General features: G+C 35.0%; 7 protein-coding genes across 7 annotated transcripts; 6 read left to right on the top strand and 1 right to left on the bottom strand.

The window, feature by feature from the left end:
* Positions 1-632: 632 nt before the first annotated feature.
* Positions 633-1,658, top strand: NAEGRDRAFT_46795 (uncharacterized protein; the record flags this gene model as incomplete). Its single annotated transcript, XM_002680920.1, has 1 exon — positions 633-1,658. One exon carries the CDS (start codon positions 633-635, stop codon positions 1,656-1,658), a length of 1,026 nt encoding a protein of 341 aa, XP_002680966.1.
* A 95-nt stretch (positions 1,659-1,753) lies between these two features.
* On the top strand, positions 1,754-4,885 carry NAEGRDRAFT_78640 (ATP dependent RNA helicase; the record flags this gene model as incomplete). The annotated part of the gene is made up of 1 exon (XM_002680919.1): positions 1,754-4,885. One exon carries the CDS (start codon positions 1,754-1,756, stop codon positions 4,874-4,876), a length of 3,123 nt encoding a protein of 1,040 aa, XP_002680965.1. The 3' UTR covers positions 4,877-4,885.
* Positions 4,886-5,374: 489 nt separating this feature from the next.
* Positions 5,375-7,506, top strand: NAEGRDRAFT_64026 (uncharacterized protein; the record flags this gene model as incomplete). Its single annotated transcript, XM_002680918.1, has 2 exons — positions 5,375-6,305; positions 6,344-7,506. The coding sequence occupies 2 exons, from the start codon at positions 5,375-5,377 to the stop codon at positions 7,504-7,506; spliced, it is 2,094 nt and encodes a 697-aa protein (XP_002680964.1).
* A 130-nt stretch (positions 7,507-7,636) lies between these two features.
* On the bottom strand, positions 7,637-10,209 carry NAEGRDRAFT_64025 (uncharacterized protein; the record flags this gene model as incomplete). Its single annotated transcript, XM_002680751.1, has 2 exons — positions 7,637-9,841; positions 9,886-10,209. 2 exons carry the CDS (start codon positions 10,207-10,209, stop codon positions 7,637-7,639), a joined length of 2,529 nt encoding a protein of 842 aa, XP_002680797.1.
* Positions 10,210-10,753: 544 nt separating this feature from the next.
* Positions 10,754-11,179, top strand: NAEGRDRAFT_64024 (uncharacterized protein; the record flags this gene model as incomplete). Its single annotated transcript, XM_002680917.1, has 1 exon — positions 10,754-11,179. One exon carries the CDS (start codon positions 10,754-10,756, stop codon positions 11,177-11,179), a length of 426 nt encoding a protein of 141 aa, XP_002680963.1.
* Positions 11,180-11,412: 233 nt separating this feature from the next.
* Positions 11,413-16,374, top strand: NAEGRDRAFT_46792 (uncharacterized protein; the record flags this gene model as incomplete). The annotated part of the gene is made up of 2 exons (XM_002680916.1): positions 11,413-14,681; positions 15,906-16,374. The coding sequence occupies 2 exons, from the start codon at positions 11,413-11,415 to the stop codon at positions 16,372-16,374; spliced, it is 3,738 nt and encodes a 1,245-aa protein (XP_002680962.1).
* Positions 16,375-17,553: 1,179 nt separating this feature from the next.
* NAEGRDRAFT_64022 (uncharacterized protein) lies at positions 17,554-19,170 on the top strand (the record flags this gene model as incomplete). The annotated part of the gene is made up of 1 exon (XM_002680915.1): positions 17,554-19,170. One exon carries the CDS (start codon positions 17,554-17,556, stop codon positions 19,168-19,170), a length of 1,617 nt encoding a protein of 538 aa, XP_002680961.1.

The raw sequence follows: 19,170 nt of genomic DNA, 5'->3' as shown, positions 1-19,170 counted from the left end.
GATAATCAACTTTCTTTTCTTTTAATCAATGTTAATATTCTTAATAACACTTAATAGAACATAGTATCAATTAATTGCTAACAAGTAAGTGGGAGCCTATTCGATGTAAGACTTATTGACCAAAAAACTTTCCCGCCAATTTGATTACATTTGTTGCGCCAAGAATTGTATCGTCAACAACAAAGAAGAAAAAATGGCAACAAGTCTTTTCACCTCAACAACAGCAATGAACATGGCAGATAATAGACAGGTCTTAGAATTAAAGGATATGGTTGCTCAAACACTAACTTGTACCGGTGTTTTAGGTAGATATAAGGCTCAGATGAGAGCAAGCGTTTATGATGTTTTGCACGGAAGACCAAGAGGTGATGTTTATTATCAAAATCACAAATCGGAGTCTATTAAAGGAAATCAAGAAAGTAAGTACAATAGAATTTATTTCCTGACCACGCAACAGATTCTTTACTGGCTCAATTAATTCTGGAATACTTTGATTTTTATGACCTTAAATTTTCAAAGAGTGTACTTTTACCAGAAGCAAACTTGGTAAGTAATTGATATCATATCTAATATTGAAATCAAAATCATCCAAATAATAATAGGAATCAAATGATAGAAGCCAAGTTAGAGAAATGCTAGCAAAACAAAATATTGACACCTCATCTTTGAGTGCAGACAAACCTCTTTTGCTTCAATTATTTTCCAGACTCTCAAATTCTGCTAACTATTCCACAACAACTAGTAATATTCAACAAACTGTTTCTCAATCACCAACCCTAACAAAACAAACATCATTCTCCACTTCATCACCTAAAGTTATGGAAACTAAGACTTCATCTCCAATCATTTCGAACATCACAAGTAGCTCTCCTGTTAATGTTGAACCATCTCCAATTCTCACCAACATGACTGGTTCATCATCACAAAATAACTCACCAATGATAAGCCAAGCAACTCTTCTAGAGGACTCATTCGAAGAAGAACAATTGAGTTCAACCATGAAGAAGAGAACCAAAAAGAAACCAAATGAGACATCTCCAGAATCAAGCCCAAAGGAATCTAGTTTGTCAGATGCTCCAACTATTTCACAAAAATTACCACCCCTCAAACCAATAACCCAACCAGCCAACAAGTCGCCACCTATTATTGAGGAAAAACCAAAACCAAAGTCTGCCTTCCTGACAAGTGTATTTGAAGAGGATTCAGACTTGGACATTTCAGACATTGATTCTCCAACAAGTCAAAAGAGTTCACAAAGTCAAAAGAGTAATCATAGTCAACATTCAAATCATAGTGCAGGAAAACTTAGTAATCATAGTAACACGAGTCAGCACAGCAATCATTCGATTCACAGTCAACACAGTGATCACTTTGGTGATCATGACCATGAACAATTGGATGACCATTTTGATAACCATCATGGCCATGATATTGATGAGTTTGCTGACAATTTTGAGGAAGATGTTGATTTTGGTGAAGAAAATTGGGATCAAGGAGAAGCTATTTCTGAATTCTCAGGTGGTAGTGACTTTAATGATAACTATTCTGATGATTTTAAGGATAATGCCAGTAATCATTCACTTAATGATTTCAGCGACCACACTGCCCATTCTGAGAATTTTGATGATGTTGAAAATGTTTTAGACGAATCATTCTAGGTTTCCAATTCTATTTTGTAAATAAATTATTCTATTATGATATTAACTAGAATATCTAAAAGTCGAGAGTAACAGAAAATAATTCAATCAAAAAAATGAGAAAATTGATTGCCTCTTCATCAACCTTCCACAAGGGATGCATAAAGAACCAATTACTTTTACTCAACACCCGACTTGCATTCTTGAATTCTATCAGACATTTCTCAACAAGTACCTTCATCACCAATAATAATAACAATTCAAATTCGGAGGACAATAGACCTCCACATAAAAAATCCTTTAACAACAATAAGAATCAACATCACTATTCCCACAATCCTCACAACAATGATTCTTACAAAAAGAGGGACACCAATGATAATTTCAAATATTTTGATGAAGATTCTTCAACCACAAAGAGAAGAAATGATAACAATAATAGAAGACAACGTAATAACTATAATAGCAATAATAGAAATGATAATAATTACAACAATAACAACAATAGTAATAGAAATGATAGATTTAACAACTCTAAACAATTTAATCAAAGAAGAAATAATTTTGACATTTCCCGACCTGTTGACAATTCTGTAGAGAATGAAGTCAATTCTATGGTTAATAGACTTTTATCAAAATCTAGGCCTTCCGTTCACAATAAGAATAATCAACAAAATAATTTCTCAGAGAACAAGTATAAGGATTGGAGCTATCCTACAGTTTCCGCTAAATGTCCAGAAAATTTAGATTTCAAGAAAAATACTGAACAAACTCTTGTAACAACTGTTATTAATGCAGAAACAGTTGAAAGGTTTAAATCTTTCATGCTTAATCATGTTAAGAATAATTTGAATTTCAAATCCAAGTGTAAATCTATTCACTATGAATTGATTTTTGAAATTTTCTGTAGTGAAATTGTTGTAAGATCTAATAATGATCCAGATTTTGCAGCTCTTGTCGAAGATATTTTGGCATTCCATCCAGAAAATATCATTCAATCCAATGTTTCGGATAAGAAGGACGAATCTCTCTTTTCCAATGTGAGCGACTTTTTATTCTATGACTTTTCAGCAATAACAGACATGGCCCTTTCACACTCCAACTTTTCAAATGAAGTTTCAGTATGGTTTAATACTTTTGTTCAACAGAGGTATCCAGAGGATTATCATTTATATACAGAAGCTTTGAAAACTTGTGATATGACCAATCCTTTCAATTATTACAAAAAGTCAATTCCATTTGGAAGAAAGATTATCTATCACATGGGTCCAACCAATTCAGGTAAAACCCATGCTGCGTTAACAAGATTGTCCCAATCAGAGAATGGTGTCTATTGTGGTCCATTGAGACTTTTGGCTCAAGAGGTCTTTACTAAAATGAATACTCAATATGGTTGCAAGTGTAATTTAATGACCGGCCAAGAAAGAAGAATCATACCAGGCGCAAATCATGTGGCTTGTACTATTGAAATGGCAGATTTGAATGAAGTCTATGATGTGGCTGTTGTGGATGAAATTCAAATGATTTCTGATAATCAGAGAGGAGCTGCTTGGACCAGAGCATTACTTGGCTTGCAAGCTAGAGAAATTCACATTTGTGGTGATGGTAGTGCATTGACTATTGTAAAGAATTTGATTTTCGGTGGCGATAACAAATTAGATGCTGAAATTGAAGTTGTAGAAAGTGAAAATCCAAACTATGACCCAACAAGTGAGAGTGATAATGTAGATTCAAATCAAAATCTCTATCACTACCATCAACCTGTTGCTGCAAACAAGTTATTACAATATACCAAGTCTGGAATTGCTGATAGCATCGATGTTATTCCATACACAAGAATGAAACCACTAGAAATTAGCTCAGAATCTCTTCAAGGAAGTGTACAAAATATCAAAGATTTTGATTGTATCGTAACCTTTTCTAGAAATGAAATTTATGAAATCAAAAAGATGATTGAAATTAATACTGGTATTAGATGTTGTGTAATTTATGGAGCACTCCCACCAGAAGTAAGAACAGAGCAAGCTGAACTTTTCAATGACAGTGGCAATCAAGATCCTGAAGAGAACGGAGGTCAAAGAGATTTCACTGTTCTTGTAGCAAGTGATGCTGTTGGTATGGGTCTTAACTTGAATATTAAGCGAGTGGTCTTCTATAGAATGACCAAGTATGACTATTCAAAGGGAGGTGTTGCTCCACTTGACGTTTCGCTTGTCAAACAAATTGCAGGTAGAGCTGGTAGAAGAGGATTCCATGAAATTGGTCAAGTAACTACCTTCTATGAAAATGACTTACAATATCTTCATCAATGTATGAATATTCCAAATGAAGAAATCACCAAAGCTGGTTTGTTCCCAGAATGGGACCAAGTTGAATCATTCTCCAAGGTCTATAAGGCTAAGGAACTCGCCAACAACCCAGAAGGAAGTGGAATTTCTCTCTATGAAGTTTTAGAAAAATTCTTTGCTCTCAGTAGAATTCATAAGGACTTTTTCTTCTGTGATGTTCAACAGGTTTTGGACTTGGCCACTTCCATCGATGATGCTGGTCCAAAATTGACATTGAAACAAAAGTTTGACTTTGTCAATGCTCCAGTTCCAGGATTTGACAGAGCTAAAGAAATGCACATTCGCTATGTTGAAGACTTTTCAAATCCAAACATTGCCGCCGTTCCTTTAAATATTGATATGGAAAATATTTTGAGAATTCTTGACAAGATTAGGGAAAAGGCTAAAGTCACCGAACAAGGATTTGTCAATAGTGTCAGTGTTTATTTACAAGAAGCATTGAAGAATATTGAATTTTACCATAGAATGATTGATCTCTACCTGTGGTTAGCCAATAGATATCCATTAAGATTTGATAAGGAAGCAGCCGAACAAGCAAGAGAAGTACTCATGACTGAATTGACCGAATCTCTTCTCAATCAAACTGAAGAAAACAAAAAGATCAAATCTGTTGGTTTGTTAAAGGAAAATGCACCAAGAGCTTTCGAATATGTGACCTTTAAGAGAAATAATGTGAGAAATGAAGAACCACTTGATCCTAGTCTCCAAGGTCTCAAACGTGTCATTATTGGAGGTAAGGAATATTTCAAGAAGAATCAATTCCAAGTTATCTCAAGAGACAAGGTTACTCGTGATCTGGTTGATGTCATGGTTGACTCTATGGATGAGGCTACATCTGAACAACAACAAAAACAACAAACAAAAACAACATCCTCCACTTCCCAACAATAAATTCTTTCAGAAAATGTTTGGCCAATTTCCATCATGATATTTTGTTCTTGCTGGTAATGGAAAACTTAAAAAAATGGGCAAGAACAAAAAGACTCACAATTCATCGGGTGGAGGAAAAAAGGCTGCTAACAGTTCTAAGCCTGCAAGTAATACAGTAGTAACACAACAACCACACCATCATCAACTACATCCACCAATAATAATCAACAAAAGAGTGCAAGTTTTGTATTTGGAGCAAATAACAATAATAACAACAACGGAAAGAAACCACTCTTTGATTTCTCATTAGGAAATTTGAATAATGCAAATATTACACCAAGTTTTAATTTTACAGGTGGTGAAGGTTCAAGAATTGTTCCAAAATTCCAATCGGATGAAGACGATGATGATGATGAATACGACGATGATGATTATGAGGATGATGATGATGATGAATACTACACTGATGAGGATGATGACGAATATTATGATGAGGATGATGAAGATCTAATGAAAAAGATGCTCCTTCAACAAATGTTAATGGACATGGGGGTGATTCCTCCTTCAAGTGGTGGCAGAGTTTGTCCATGTTGTGGAGAGGAAGTGCATGATGATGAAGATGAGGAAGATGAGGATGAGGATGAAGAAGAAGACAATGAGGAGGATGTTGAAATTTATACTGGTGACAAGTCACCATTTGGCAGAGTTTTTGGTCTTGTATCCAAAGAATTGAAGGAGAAAAAGCTCAAAGCAAAAAAGCAAGCTAAAGATGCCAAACAAATCAAAAACCGTGGAGTGGTAATTGAGGACATTACTGAATCAGAAGAAAAAAAGGCCAAAGAGTTTTTACAAACTGATGTAGTTGAGGGCTTCTTTGAAACGATGCAAGAAGAAGCTATGGAGTCAGTTTTGAAAACAGTATGTGTAATCTTATCATGTGATCCTTGTTCGAATGAAGATTCAATTTACTATCGTACCTTACTCAATGCATTGAGACCACTCCTTACCGATGTGAGGAAGATGATGTTGCTTCAGGAACTGAGAAGAACCGCTAATAATCCAAAATTTAATATTAGACCCTCCACTCCTGGATATTTGAAGTATCTCAGTGCTTATGAAATTCATCCAAGTAATGAATTTCTACAACAATTTGTTGAGAAAAAGTTTATTCCTAAGAGTCAACAACCAACTTCTGAATGGGTCACAAAACGTGCAGATGTGCTTAATAGTGCCAAGGCAACAATAATATCAAAAAAGCAAAAAAAGGAACATTTGGAAAAATCTGGAAAGCCACTTGATAGTTTATATTTCGATACAAATAATTTCTCTGAAGATCGTGAATTTGATGTTGATCCAACAGACCCTGAAACTAGGGGCATCACTGACGAAACAGAATTAGAAAGAATGAGAGAGTACAAGACAGATGGTGCTAGAATTAAGAGAATAACCAGTAAGTACTACTTGTTGATTATTACTGAATTTCAATAGTTGGAAATTGGTCTCCTGATCCTTCGTATGATGGTCAATTCCGTATCAAGGTTAATCCATATAGACATGCCCTCATATACACATTCTATACTTATTCACCACTTTACCAAAACAACTTCCAATCTGAACAAGAAAGATTAACATATTTCCCTGTATTGAAATCTGCCTTGACTGAGGCTGGATTGAAAGGTTTAATGTTTAGAGAGTTTGAAAGACTTAAAAATAGTATTGTTTTAGCGATGGAAATTAATTTCAAACAAATTACTGGTATACATTTCCAAAAAGTTGATGGTATTGATTCCAAGATTATGCCAAATCCACTATCTTTACTTGTTTTGGATCTAGCTGTACCAACAAACATATTTTATACACGAAGAGTATCATGCAATGATCCCTCCAGAAATAGATGGACTCAACGTAATGATTTTACCACTAACAAGCAAGCATCTATTCATCTTCGTCACTATATTATGGGGGATGAAAGAGAGCTCAGCAGACTTCTAGCTATCATGATAATATCTGATAGCTCCAAGAATATACTGAATATCTATACAAATGGTATGAAATCAATTTCGATGACTTCTCTTCCTACCCGTAATCCTCTAAACTCAACACTCAAAGATACCAAGTTGGCATCACTCTTTGTAAAAATGAATCTTGCCAAACCAAAAGGTAGTTCAGCTGTTCTTCATGAAGGTCTTTTTGAGAATTTTTGTTTTAAGAGATGTTGTGCTACTCTCAATATTCATACAATGGAAAAATTATTAACAATGCCAGTTGGTCAACTTTTAGATGATGTGGGTTTATCAATTTCAGGAATTTCAAAACAAGAACTTGCTGAACTTCAAGTTTACCAAACGTTATTTAATGAAAAATTCAAATCTGCAGGAATCTACTTTTCATTCTGTCGAGCTAGATTCTATAAGACAAGTGAATATGGTCATTCCATTTCAAAAGGAGATTGTTGTTTGCTAACCGCTCAGGGATCTCGTCTAGCCACCTTTAACCCTAAACACCCTGTTAAGCCTTCTGCTTATGCACAAACAAATTCCTTCTATACACAAGACGACAAACAAGAAGAGGAATCAAGATGTGAAACTTACAATGAACTTGTTTCTCCTTGGTTCTTTGAAAAGAAAAATTCAGTTAAATTCTACCCTTAAAGATTTATTAGTATGGTAACAAGCCAAAAAGTCGTACGTGTAAAATTTTATGGGTCTAGTTGGAGCAAATCTAACGAAGTCATAATAAATGAAATTGATTTTACCTTTTCGTGTGCAAAAACAATATCATTTATTCTTCACCATACACAAAACTATTCTCATTTGTTTTTGGAAATTGAATGGAAGTAATATTTTCATTGGGATTTGACGATTTCTCTTCAAATTCGCTCAGTTGAACTTCAACAATTGGACCAATAGGCTCTTGTTTAGGAGGAGCTTCCTTTTCATCCTCATCCAACATGCTTAATAGCATTTCCGTTGAACAAGTTCCATTATTATTTTCAGCTGCCTCAAACAACTTTTTTTGTGTCTCGATCTCGTCATTCAACAAGTTATCAATTGTATAGTCCATTCTCATTTCGTTTCTTGTCAACTCATCCTGATTCAAAGATTCTGTATCAAAAAGGACTGAATTTTTTCTTGCTGATAAACTCACATTATATTCACTACCAGGCACATATTTTGGAAGCATGGTGTTGAATTGTTCTGGAATGACTTCGTCTCCTTCAAAACTTCTTGTCTTTTTAACATATTGTAGCAAGAATGGAAAGAATGGTCTATTATTTTTCTTTAAAATTTCCATAAAGTGAAGTAAATTCATTGTTGTAAAACCAGATTCGTCTTGACTAAATTGCTCGCTCCAAGCCTCTTCTGATATTGGTTCATAGTAAGGCTTTTCTACTATTGTTTCGGTGGCTTGCTGTTGTTGTTCATTTTCCGTTTGTTGTGTTATTATAATGGATGTATCCTCATTGGTGGCACTGGAAGGATCAGGTATTGGTGCCTCTGGTATTTTATTTTGCTCAAACAGCAAAATATCTCGGGTCAATTTGACATAGTCCAATTTCTTAGATTCTCTTTCATTAACTTTGGTCATTATATCTTTCAACATGGAAAGTTCTTTTTTCAATTTTCTTAATTTGTACAGGGAGGCTTCATCATTTTGTATTTCTTCTGTTTGTTTCTTTGGTAATTCTCTAAGTCTGAAAGCAGCATGAGGACTTTGATCATTAATATCTGGCTCTTTTTCAAAATCTACAAGCAGTGGTTTACCACAATAAGGATAGAGTTGTTTGTCAGTGTTGGTTACTCTTCTAGATAATCGTTTTGATCTCCAAAATAAATAAATTTCGTATAGGAATTGAGTTGGTAGTACTTTTTCAGAATTATTTTCTCTGTTGTTGATAATATTATTTGTACATTGTGGTTGGGAGGGAAAAAGGGAAGTTGTTAAATTGTTGTAGCCATTAGTGCTACTACTTGGGGACTTAGAATTTCCTAGAGAGTTGGTACTCTTTTCTAGTTGTGAAGGATTTTGTGAGTTTGAAGGAGGTATTAAACTATTACAAGTAATTGATTGATTGAACAGATTAAATTTGTATCTGTCAGAGTCATCAACTCGATGTGTAGTGGTAATAATGGGTATAGAGGAGTGGAGAAATCGATTATTTCGTGAAAGTTTTTCTGCAGAACTCTTCTTTGATGAGCCTTTTGTTTCATTCTTAGTCTCTTGAGTAAAAATTTCAATATCAAAAAATAATCTACCTAGTGAAGGAAACTTGTTAATAGCACTCTTGAATGAGCATAGCTCATTGGAAAAAGATGTCGTCTTTTCAAATCTATCTATTGATTCTTCAATAAAATCTTCATCAAATAAATGCAATACTTGACTTGGAGTAGGAAGATTATCCTTTTGGGTGACTTTCCAACGTTGTAAAAGTAGGTCCAAATTTGAATTATTACAAATGCACATTTCATATTCTTCCAAATATTTTGTTTGAAAATTAGAAAGCCACTCAAAATCGTCATCTTCCATATCGTAAATTATCTTTTCAGGTTCAACAACCTGTGTTGTTTTTTCATGGAAATGTATGTATTGAGGTGGTGGCTGATATTTAACTTTTTTTCTACTAGTTCTTTGTTCTGCATTTCGTCGTCTCTTCTTTTCTTTTGTATCCAAAAATTGAGACCTCACAGAACTATTTGAGGATGAGGGCGTTATTCCATTTTCAAAATCTGATAATTCCATATTGTCAATGTCAATAATATTTACAAATGGTGTAAAAATTACACTTTCTGTTGCACCATGTTGTGGTTCGGATTGTTGATGAGATGATTGTTTAATGGCTCCACTTCCACCTCTTCTCGAATTTCCTAATCCTCCTCTACTGCCACTACTGTGATGGCCATCCTCATGAGCATCGCTATCAAGTGTATGGTCATAGGTATAATTATTTGCCTGATCATCAGCAATTTCTTGAGCATGTCGAATAGACTTTTACGGATTCTCAATAATCAATGTTATAAGATGGAACATACCTTCAATGTTTCTTCGTCAAGACCAGATTCTTTCATAATTAATTTCATCTCATCTAAATCAGACATTGATAATCGTTGGGATATATTCCTATAGTGATTCTCAATGTTTTTATACCCATTTGTTTTCTTCAATTTGGTCATCATTGTTTCCAATAGCTCGGAAGTGGGTGTTGTTGATAAACAAGTTGATGATGCCGATTCTTGAGCCGTGCTCGTTGTTGATGATTTCGAGGAAGCATTACAATATGTGTTGAGTAGAGAATAAAAGATAACAACAGGCATTGGCTTGTTGGGATCTATTTTCCTCTGCCTAATATTTCTCATTCTATTTTCGAAATTATTTAAATTATTGTTATTATTATTTAAATTGTGTGATGATCAAATAAATCCGATTAAAAATCCCTTGTTGTTTCCGATTATTTTGGAAATTGAAATTCTATTAATTGTTACTACTACTACTACTCTAAAACACAATCCGTTCAAATAACGTTCTTGTGTTTGATGGAGAGCTGTAAAAGATATTCAATAGAAGACGATTGTTGTTGGAGGGTATTTTTTTTATAATACTGAAGAAGTTGCTTCAGCTGGAATATCAAAACTCCTAACAATCATTCATACCCTTGCAAGTTATTACATGTGGTTGGCAGAAGTATGATAAAATCAAAATACAATACATGAGAAAATAACAAGTAAATTTCATCATCTTCATCCGGAACTTCAACCGTTACGCTAACCATCACAATTAAAAATATTCTAGTGATCATCTTTAAAAAAAAATATTCATCATTAACATACACCTTCCATCATATTAGTGGAAAACGAGGAATATTAATAATTTATTGGATTAACTAGGAACAACAACAATATAATGTCAATTGTAGATGAACAAGAAGTTTCTGAACGTTTAGAGTTGGGTGATTTCAAAGATAGACAATGTTTAACAATATCCGAAGTTGCTCAAATGCTCTCTAAAAAAAAGGAAGAAGTGGAACAAGAACAAACAGATTATATTAACGATGTTTTCGATAAGAGTTTAACCTATGCCAGAAGATTTGGAGGTGGATTATCTGTTGAAACAACAATGGCAATTAAATCTGCTCTCGGAAGAGCTACAGTGACACTTAAAGATTCACAAGAAAGAAGAAAGCTCCAACCTTTCCAAATTGCTCAATTGGCCAACTTGATGCCAGGTGATGCAGAAGAAGCTGCCACCCTTATTCCTAGCTTGAAAGCGTTTGATGAAACTGAAATTGGTAATCTGTTAAAAGATCTAGAAAGTCTTAAGGGCATCTAAGTTGTGTTTTAATTAATTGAAAATAATTTGTGTAAATAAATATCATGTCACTACATCCTTGATGTTGTCTGTTCGAGTTCCAAAGCCAGAGTTTTCAAATTAACTCATTTTTGTAACATCTCCCTCCAAACACATCTGTATTGTTTTGGCGCCATTTAAATGGCTTTTAAAATAAAATGGATGGTTTTGTTGGCCTAACCATCACTTCTGCTACTCTGGAACAGAGGGCCACAATGGGTAGGAGCCCTTTTCATAGGACTGGTAGTAATGGAGGTTCTTTATCAGTTGGAAGGAAAAGTCCCCTCATTGGTAATAACAGTCATAGTAGTACTCCATCACTATTGGATACCGATAATCATCATAAAAACGATCAATTTTCGGCACCACACAGGAGCTCTGCTCTTCGGAATGCAATGGAAAACTTTAATAATGCTAAACAAAATTCATCAGCCACGACTGGATCTTCGTTATTCACTCCACCACCTCTCATTCAATCGGAAGGCCTGCCATCACAAAAGAGAGGACCCTTACTTAAAAGAGTGTCAACTAGTAATATGCAAATTACTGCATTTGATATTCCGAGTATTCAAATTGATATTGCAAAGGAGGTACCCAAAGCTCAGGGATTATCAGAAATTATTAATACTGTAACAACAACACCTCCTACAGTGGATACAAACGAAACAATGAGAGGAATTGACTTGACAAAAAGTCCAAAGAGTGCCAGGTCATTAGTTGGAAATGGGGGATTTGTTTTGAAAAGGAGAGAGTCTGTTTTCAATCCAGCAGGTGTAGAAAAGACACCCACTAGTTCAACTCCCAAACTGGAATATGTTGTTCCATCCCTTCAAAATCACTACCCTCAAACAGTCAATGATTTGTACATTAAGACAATGCAAGAGAAGAATCATAGAGTAATTGGTAACAATGCAGGCAATGATTCTAAAAAGTCAAAACCAAGACCTCAAACAGCAGGAGCAACTTACTCGAGGAGAAACAACCCTGCAGTACATGACGAGGATGATGATGAACACGTTCTCAATTCTGCTCGTGTTAATATTACATCTGCAGATTTAATTGTTGACACGGGTGTTCCTTCTAAAACTAGCTCAAAAAATAAGAAAAACAAGAAGGAAAATCCAGCTGATAATATCAATTTACTAGGTATTCCTGGCTTTATTCATCCTCCAATAGGTGAGGATGCTGTTCCATACGGAACTTACAAGAATGATAAACAAGCGAATGCTGAACATTTGATTTTGAGACACTCAACAGAATTGCTTAATTCTGAAAGTCTGGAAGGTCAAGTGACAAGTGACTATTATCAAAAATTGGAACAGGAATTATGGAAATTTGAGCATGTGTCAAGAGGAAAAAACAAGGCAATGATGGTAACTCACGGAAATAATGTCAAATTATTTAACAGAGGAGAACCAGTTGAGGAATTTTATAACAAGTATTTACTCTATCAAAAGGACCTTATTGAAAAGAATGAAGATTTTGAAACCATGAAACAAACAATGAAAAAAATCAGACAAAGAGCCAAATCAACAGGTTCACCAATGAAATCAAAAATTGAAAGTGAAAATCAATCAGAAAAACATGTCGTATTTAAAAGGCAGACTGAGGAACAGCCATTCAACAAGGAGAATGCCAAGGAAAACAATTTATGGGAGAGAAAAAAGAAAAAGCGACTGAAACCAATTTCACAATTTGTTCAAGAGCAAGTGAGTAACTCTCTAACTCAAGAACACAATGGAGGCACTTTCATTACTGAAGTTCAAACTAACAATGAAAAACCCCTCACAACCAAAAGCTCTGTAATCAGTATTGCAATTCCACTCAGTGCAAGAAGCATAACATCTAGTATTGGTCCTGGTGGTGGTGGCGGAGGAGGGTATGATCTTTTCATTACAGACGAACAAGTTGACATTGCTGAGAGAAATAAGAAAACAAAACTAGGACTTATAGACACAATTAAAAGAGCTTCAGGAGCTCAAGACAAAAAGAAGGGAGATTACGTTACAGGTGTTAATCATGCAGCCCAATCCGGTATTGGTGGCATTGTTGCTAAATTTCCTTCTGAAGAATTGGGAGAAAGTGAGGAGAGATTGAAACGAGTGAAAGCTAAAGAAATTCCACTTCAATCCAATCATGGATACCATACAATTGTTGATATTGAAGATTGTGAAGTTGACTATCAAACAGCAGATTTAGAACGTGTTTTTCCTCCAATCAAGATTGCAACTTTTGTGGCCAACGTCCCAGAAAAATCATCTAACAACCTAACTCCACTCACACCAGGCAGTGGAACTAATTCATCCAACTCAAGTACAGCCTCCCTCCATAATCTTATTAATAATCAATCCATCTCTGTAAATAATTCTGCCTCATTTGTGTCAACATCAATGTCACACACAAATATGTTTGCCTCTAACGTAGATCATATTATAGATAGCATTAGATCTAGGATACAATATAAGAATATTTCGAATATCAATGTTGACGAACTCAATAGTGCAGCCCTCAACAAGCAGTTGATTGATGAAGAGCATGAGCAAATGTTAGACGAGAAGTTACAACAATTTGAGGGAGAGTTCAAATCCATAATGTCAGAGGTTAATAAGTTTTCACACAGTGTAACCCCTGGTTTTGATCCAAATGGAGATGGTCCACATGGATCCAATTTCCTCATTAAAAAGGGAGCTGTTGATATTAATGGGGAAACTTTTTACAAAACCAAAGATTTATCACCAAGAAAGGTGGATGCATTGAAAAAAAAGAAGGAAGCAAAAACTGTTACCTTCAGAAAGACAAGCAGTGGTCAATGGAGAAGGGACTTTATTTCCACTCAAACAAAACTTCAGTATGATTTGCTGGTAAAACTAGATGATCGATCAGAGAATAGAAATGTAGTGGCAGGTTCGAATGAACACCTGACAAAAGTAAGCAAGAAGGTGATGAAATCTTCGGAAAAATTAGCTCTCTACAAGGTTGGAAATCACAAAAAGACTAGAACTCAAGAATCGTTATGGGACAAGTCAAAAGGAAAATTGGATATGCAAACAACCAAATTTTATCAAACAATACTCTTTTACAAGAGGTTGACAGTGTTTTTGGAGGTTATCCAAGCACCCTCATCGGCCAACAAGCTCCTGATAGGTTTTCTGAATCGCCTTAGATTCAAACTCATCAAAAATCCAACTCTAAAACACACAAAAGAATCTCTCTTCTTCAGTTTAATACTGCAAGTTATCGAAGACTCAAATACAATAGAGGGTCCAATTGTGCTGTCAGATATGAATGACAAGAACCAAGATGAGGCTCCAATAGATTTGTTCTTCTCCAACAGAGAAACAATTAAGGTGATACAATTTTTGAATGCTGAATTATCAATCAAACATGACGATTTGTTTAGCTTTTTGGGCAAGCTTCCAATCAAACAGAATAAGTTGCTGCTGGAACTCAAAGCAAAGATGAAACAGAAGGAAGAAGAGGGGCTGTGAGTTCATACAAAGCACTACCATTTGTTTACAATTGCGTTAAGGCGACATGGGTGATAAGTTTCGTCATTAAATATTGTCACACTTTTTGACTAATCTAGATTCTTAACAGTTTTAACTCTCGAAAGAACATCAATTCGTGCTGGTGAGCCCTTTCTTATCCTTTTGATCTTAATAAGGTCTTTTTCGGTAAACTGGACATCCGGTTAACTCAATACAATAACAAATTAACAAATTAGTTATTGCACTTGCCGCCGGCATTCTCACGGATCTTAATTCCAAATCAATGAAGTTTTTCCAAACAATATCAACCAAAAAAAACAATACACCATCGCATTGAGACCTGAGCTTAACAAGTCCTTAATCAATTAAACTTCACAACCAGCTGTACAAGACCAGTGAAATCGAAGATGGTTAACAAGCAGGGTCATTCAATGGAAAATCAACAAGAAGAGCTAAACAATACTCACTTTTATCAAGAACTTGGACATTACAATCACCATCATCAGGAAGAGAATTCTATTGTGATTCCTAACCCATCTAACTCTATTACGACAAGAAGTTTAATACCTGGATTATCACCTCCACCTTACAATCATAGTGTCCATCATCATGGAGCAGCATCACCACCAACACAACTACCATCGATATCAACTGCTAATCTACATCAATACGACATGTTTCACATTCCACTTAATAGTACTCACAAAATTAAGAAACCCTCCAAAACATCTCAACAATATGGATCTACTCCAACAATGCACCTACACAATCAACGATTTCTTCAATTAATCAGCATCCACATAACACCTCAATACAACAACTTAATAATCATAGTAATATTTCAACCATTAGAAAGAACAAACCTCTCCTCTTTCACAACATTCAATATGATTCAACTTCATTGAAACCTTCTCTCCAAACAGTTTTGGCACATTCACCATCATTGAACACAAGTCAAGATTCATTTTCCACTCCACAGAGACAACAAATCTTGCAAATTACAACCACTGATCCAGTTCCTCAGATTCATTACCAAAAACAAAATAAGCAGCATCACCACATTACACCAATTCAAAGCCATTCTTTCATAGACAGTACCTATCTTCCAAGTAGGTCCTCTAGTAAAAAGTTAAATAGTCAGGATGGTGCATCTCAATCCTGCATGTTTCACTGGAAGGTACAAAGCACAAATTATTCTCATCATCATCTTCCTCCAACAGTAGTTCTAAAGCAAATATTGCGCTTTCCAAGTCAACAGGTAGCCCCACTATACCTCCAATTATCAACTCTAACCCCTCAAACAACAGCAATCAATTTCCTTTATTGTCTTCAAACCCTCAAACAAATACCACATATCCTAAAATGTCAGAGCACCACCAACAGGTTAAGGTTCCACACCACCCAACAAACCAAGATTCAAGCAGAATTGCATCTGAGAAGGTCAATAATAATTCGATACACAATCCCAATACTCAAATCCAAGAACGAGAATATAATTATTCAGTTCAGGCGAATACTTATCCTCTTCAAGACAATGCACAGCACCTCCCTAAAGATACGGAACCCTCTAACAGATGTCTTCAACCAACAGAACTCGACAAGTCCTTATTAAATCAAAATTCGACGAATAAGGAAGAAAAAAGAGCGAAGACGAACAGGACCAGAATTTCTATAAGCGAATTGCTATAAATTCTATTGTGTGGTTATTGAGATCATGAATGAGTTCGGTATGAACGAAATTTAATATCCAAAACTGGCTTTTGTCCTTACTGCTTAATAAATCCTTGACCTGCCGATAATTGGGTTTCAATATTTCCATAAGAGGACACATTATTTAGCACAAATAAGACCATTTATTTCAATATTTCCATAAGGGACATCATTTTTTGTAAAAATCGTACAAAATATTTGCATCTTGAAGCCTTAATGGATTTTAGAATCAAGTGAAAAAATATATAAACATTTATCAGCACATGTGATGTGAATTCACGTGTTATAATACAATGCGCACATGTTGAATTATTTGTTAATAATTTAATAATAATCGTTAAGGGAGGAGAACTAATGAATCGGCCCATTATCATTTGGCGATTTAAGAGGAGTTTATTAGAGGCTTTCATAAATGTACATGAGGAGCTCTATCTATTAATGGTATAAATTTGTTATGCGATTGATGAATTACATGTTGCAGCATGTCTGTAATATTTGTTGAGGTCATCGAATGCCATCAGAAGAGCACCATCATGATGAGGTTCATCAACAACATCAACAAGAAACATCTTCCATGGTGGAGTGACAATTGGATGATCACATTAACTTTTGTGAATATCAGCAACTTTCACACATGAATGCAGAGTTTTTAAAATGGAACATATTAATACATGTCAGAGGTATGAAAGGGACTTTATGTAAAGAATATATTGCATTTAACATTCAATTTCTCAAATTTGAGAATATTAAGCATATCAAGTCTATTTGGATTGAGAGTTATATATATTCCCTTGATACACCACATTAGTTGACTGTTAATGGAAACAATCCAATACATGCTCCCAAACATCATGCTGTAAATCATCAAGCTCATGGCTGTGCTGTGATTCTCTTCATATCGTTGTTTCTCAAACAATATTGACATGGATTAGACTAAACATGACAGTATTATTTGTTAAATGTAACTTTTATTCAATACTGTAACACTTGCAATACCTATTCTAATTGAATCATTCAACTTGTAACACTTGAATTTCATTCAATCAATATGTGTTTTAGTGTTTTTTATTATTTGAGCCATCCCAGATTTGTTGTGAACACCATTTCCAACAACACTTTGAAAGAAATAAAAAGAATGAATTAGATAAGTAAAAAAAAATGACCAACAATACTCATCAACTCTCTCATCCGGCATGTTTTGAAGGATTGGCTGGTGCTTTAATTTCCATGATGGAGGATCAAATCATGCACGGAATTTTAGGATTACCATTTATTAGGGAAATGATGGAAGGAACATTGAATCAAAACATTTTCCGATTCTATATTATTCAAGATACAATTTATTTGCAAACATTTAGTAAGATTTTTGTGTTGGCTGCAACTAAAATTGACTTGTTGAAGGAAGTGAATGGAGAGGCACAATATTTATTCTTGTTGGAGCAATCGAAAGGAGCACTTGAAGAGGCTGCCAATTTACATCACGAATACTTTAAAAAGTGGAATATTGATTCGGTGAAGGATGCAAAGGCTTCAAAATCATGCCTCCTCTATACATCATTCTTGTTGGCAAGTGCTAATTCCGATACTTTTTTACAAACCTTGTGTTCATGTTTGCCTTGCTATTATATTTATTACAGAGTTGCTCAATATATTACCAACAAGATGATGAATGAAAGTGGAGAAGTATTATTGACAGATTCGCATCCATATGCTGATTGGATCAAGTCGTACTCTTCTGATGAATTCAAGAAGGGAGTTGAACAATTTTCAGCATTTATTAATACATATGCACCAACAGCATCAGAAAGTGAAAAGGAAAAGTGTTTTGAAAATGTGAAAATGGCAAGTCAAATGGAATATTTATTTTGGGATTCTGCTTATTATTTGGAAGAGTGGCCAGTTGAGGAAATTGAACGTAGACAAGTGAAAAATCTCAATCCTGTAGCTCCAAAATCCGCATTGACCATTGCTGGTTCTGATTCTGGAGGTGGTGCTGGTATTCAAGCCGATTTGAATACTTTCCATGCTCATCACTTGTTTGGCACAAGTGCTATTACTGCCCTCACTGCTCAAAATACTTTGGGAGTGCAAGGAGTATTCCCTGTTTCTGCAGAATTTTTGGCAAAACAAATAGACTCTGTCATGAGCGATATCAATATTGTGTCAGTTAAAACTGGAATGCTGTACAGTTCTGAATTAATTAGAGTTGTCATTGAAAAACTCAAACACTATAGAGAATTGAATCCAAATATTAAGGTAGTTGTTGATCCAGTGATGGTCTCAACTAGTGGGCATAATTTATTGAAGGATGAAGCTGTAGATGCGCTTGTTAGAGAGTTCTTCCCTATGGCCACACTCATCACTCCAAACATTCCAGAAGCTGAGAGAATTCTAGAGCTTACTGACTCACCATTCAAGATTACCACAGTTGAACTTTCCAAGAAGGCTGCCAAGACAATTTCAGAAACATTTGGTATTAGAAATGTCCTTGTTAAGGGAGGCCACTTGATTAATTCAGAATATGCAGTTGATATTTTATATGAAAGTGAGGCTGACAGATTTGTTTCTCTTCACGCCAATTTCATTCAATCAAACAATACTCACGGTACTGGCTGTTCTTTAGCTGCTGCCATTGCATCCAATCTTGCTCTTGGCTCCACATTGGAAGATGCTGTACGTAGATCTAAACTCTATGTTTTGAATGCTATTGTGAGAGGATTCAATCCAAGTCAAAATCAAACCGGTCATGGTACACTTAATCATAAATTATTTTAA

Source organism: Naegleria gruberi, assembly GCF_000004985.1.
Source record: "Naegleria gruberi genomic scaffold NAEGRscaffold_8, whole genome shotgun sequence".
Taxonomy (NCBI): domain Eukaryota; phylum Heterolobosea; class Eutetramitea; order Acrasida; family Naegleriidae; genus Naegleria; species Naegleria gruberi.
The sequence above is the reverse complement of the archived record's forward strand: the minus strand, read 5'-3'. Positions and strand labels throughout refer to the sequence as shown.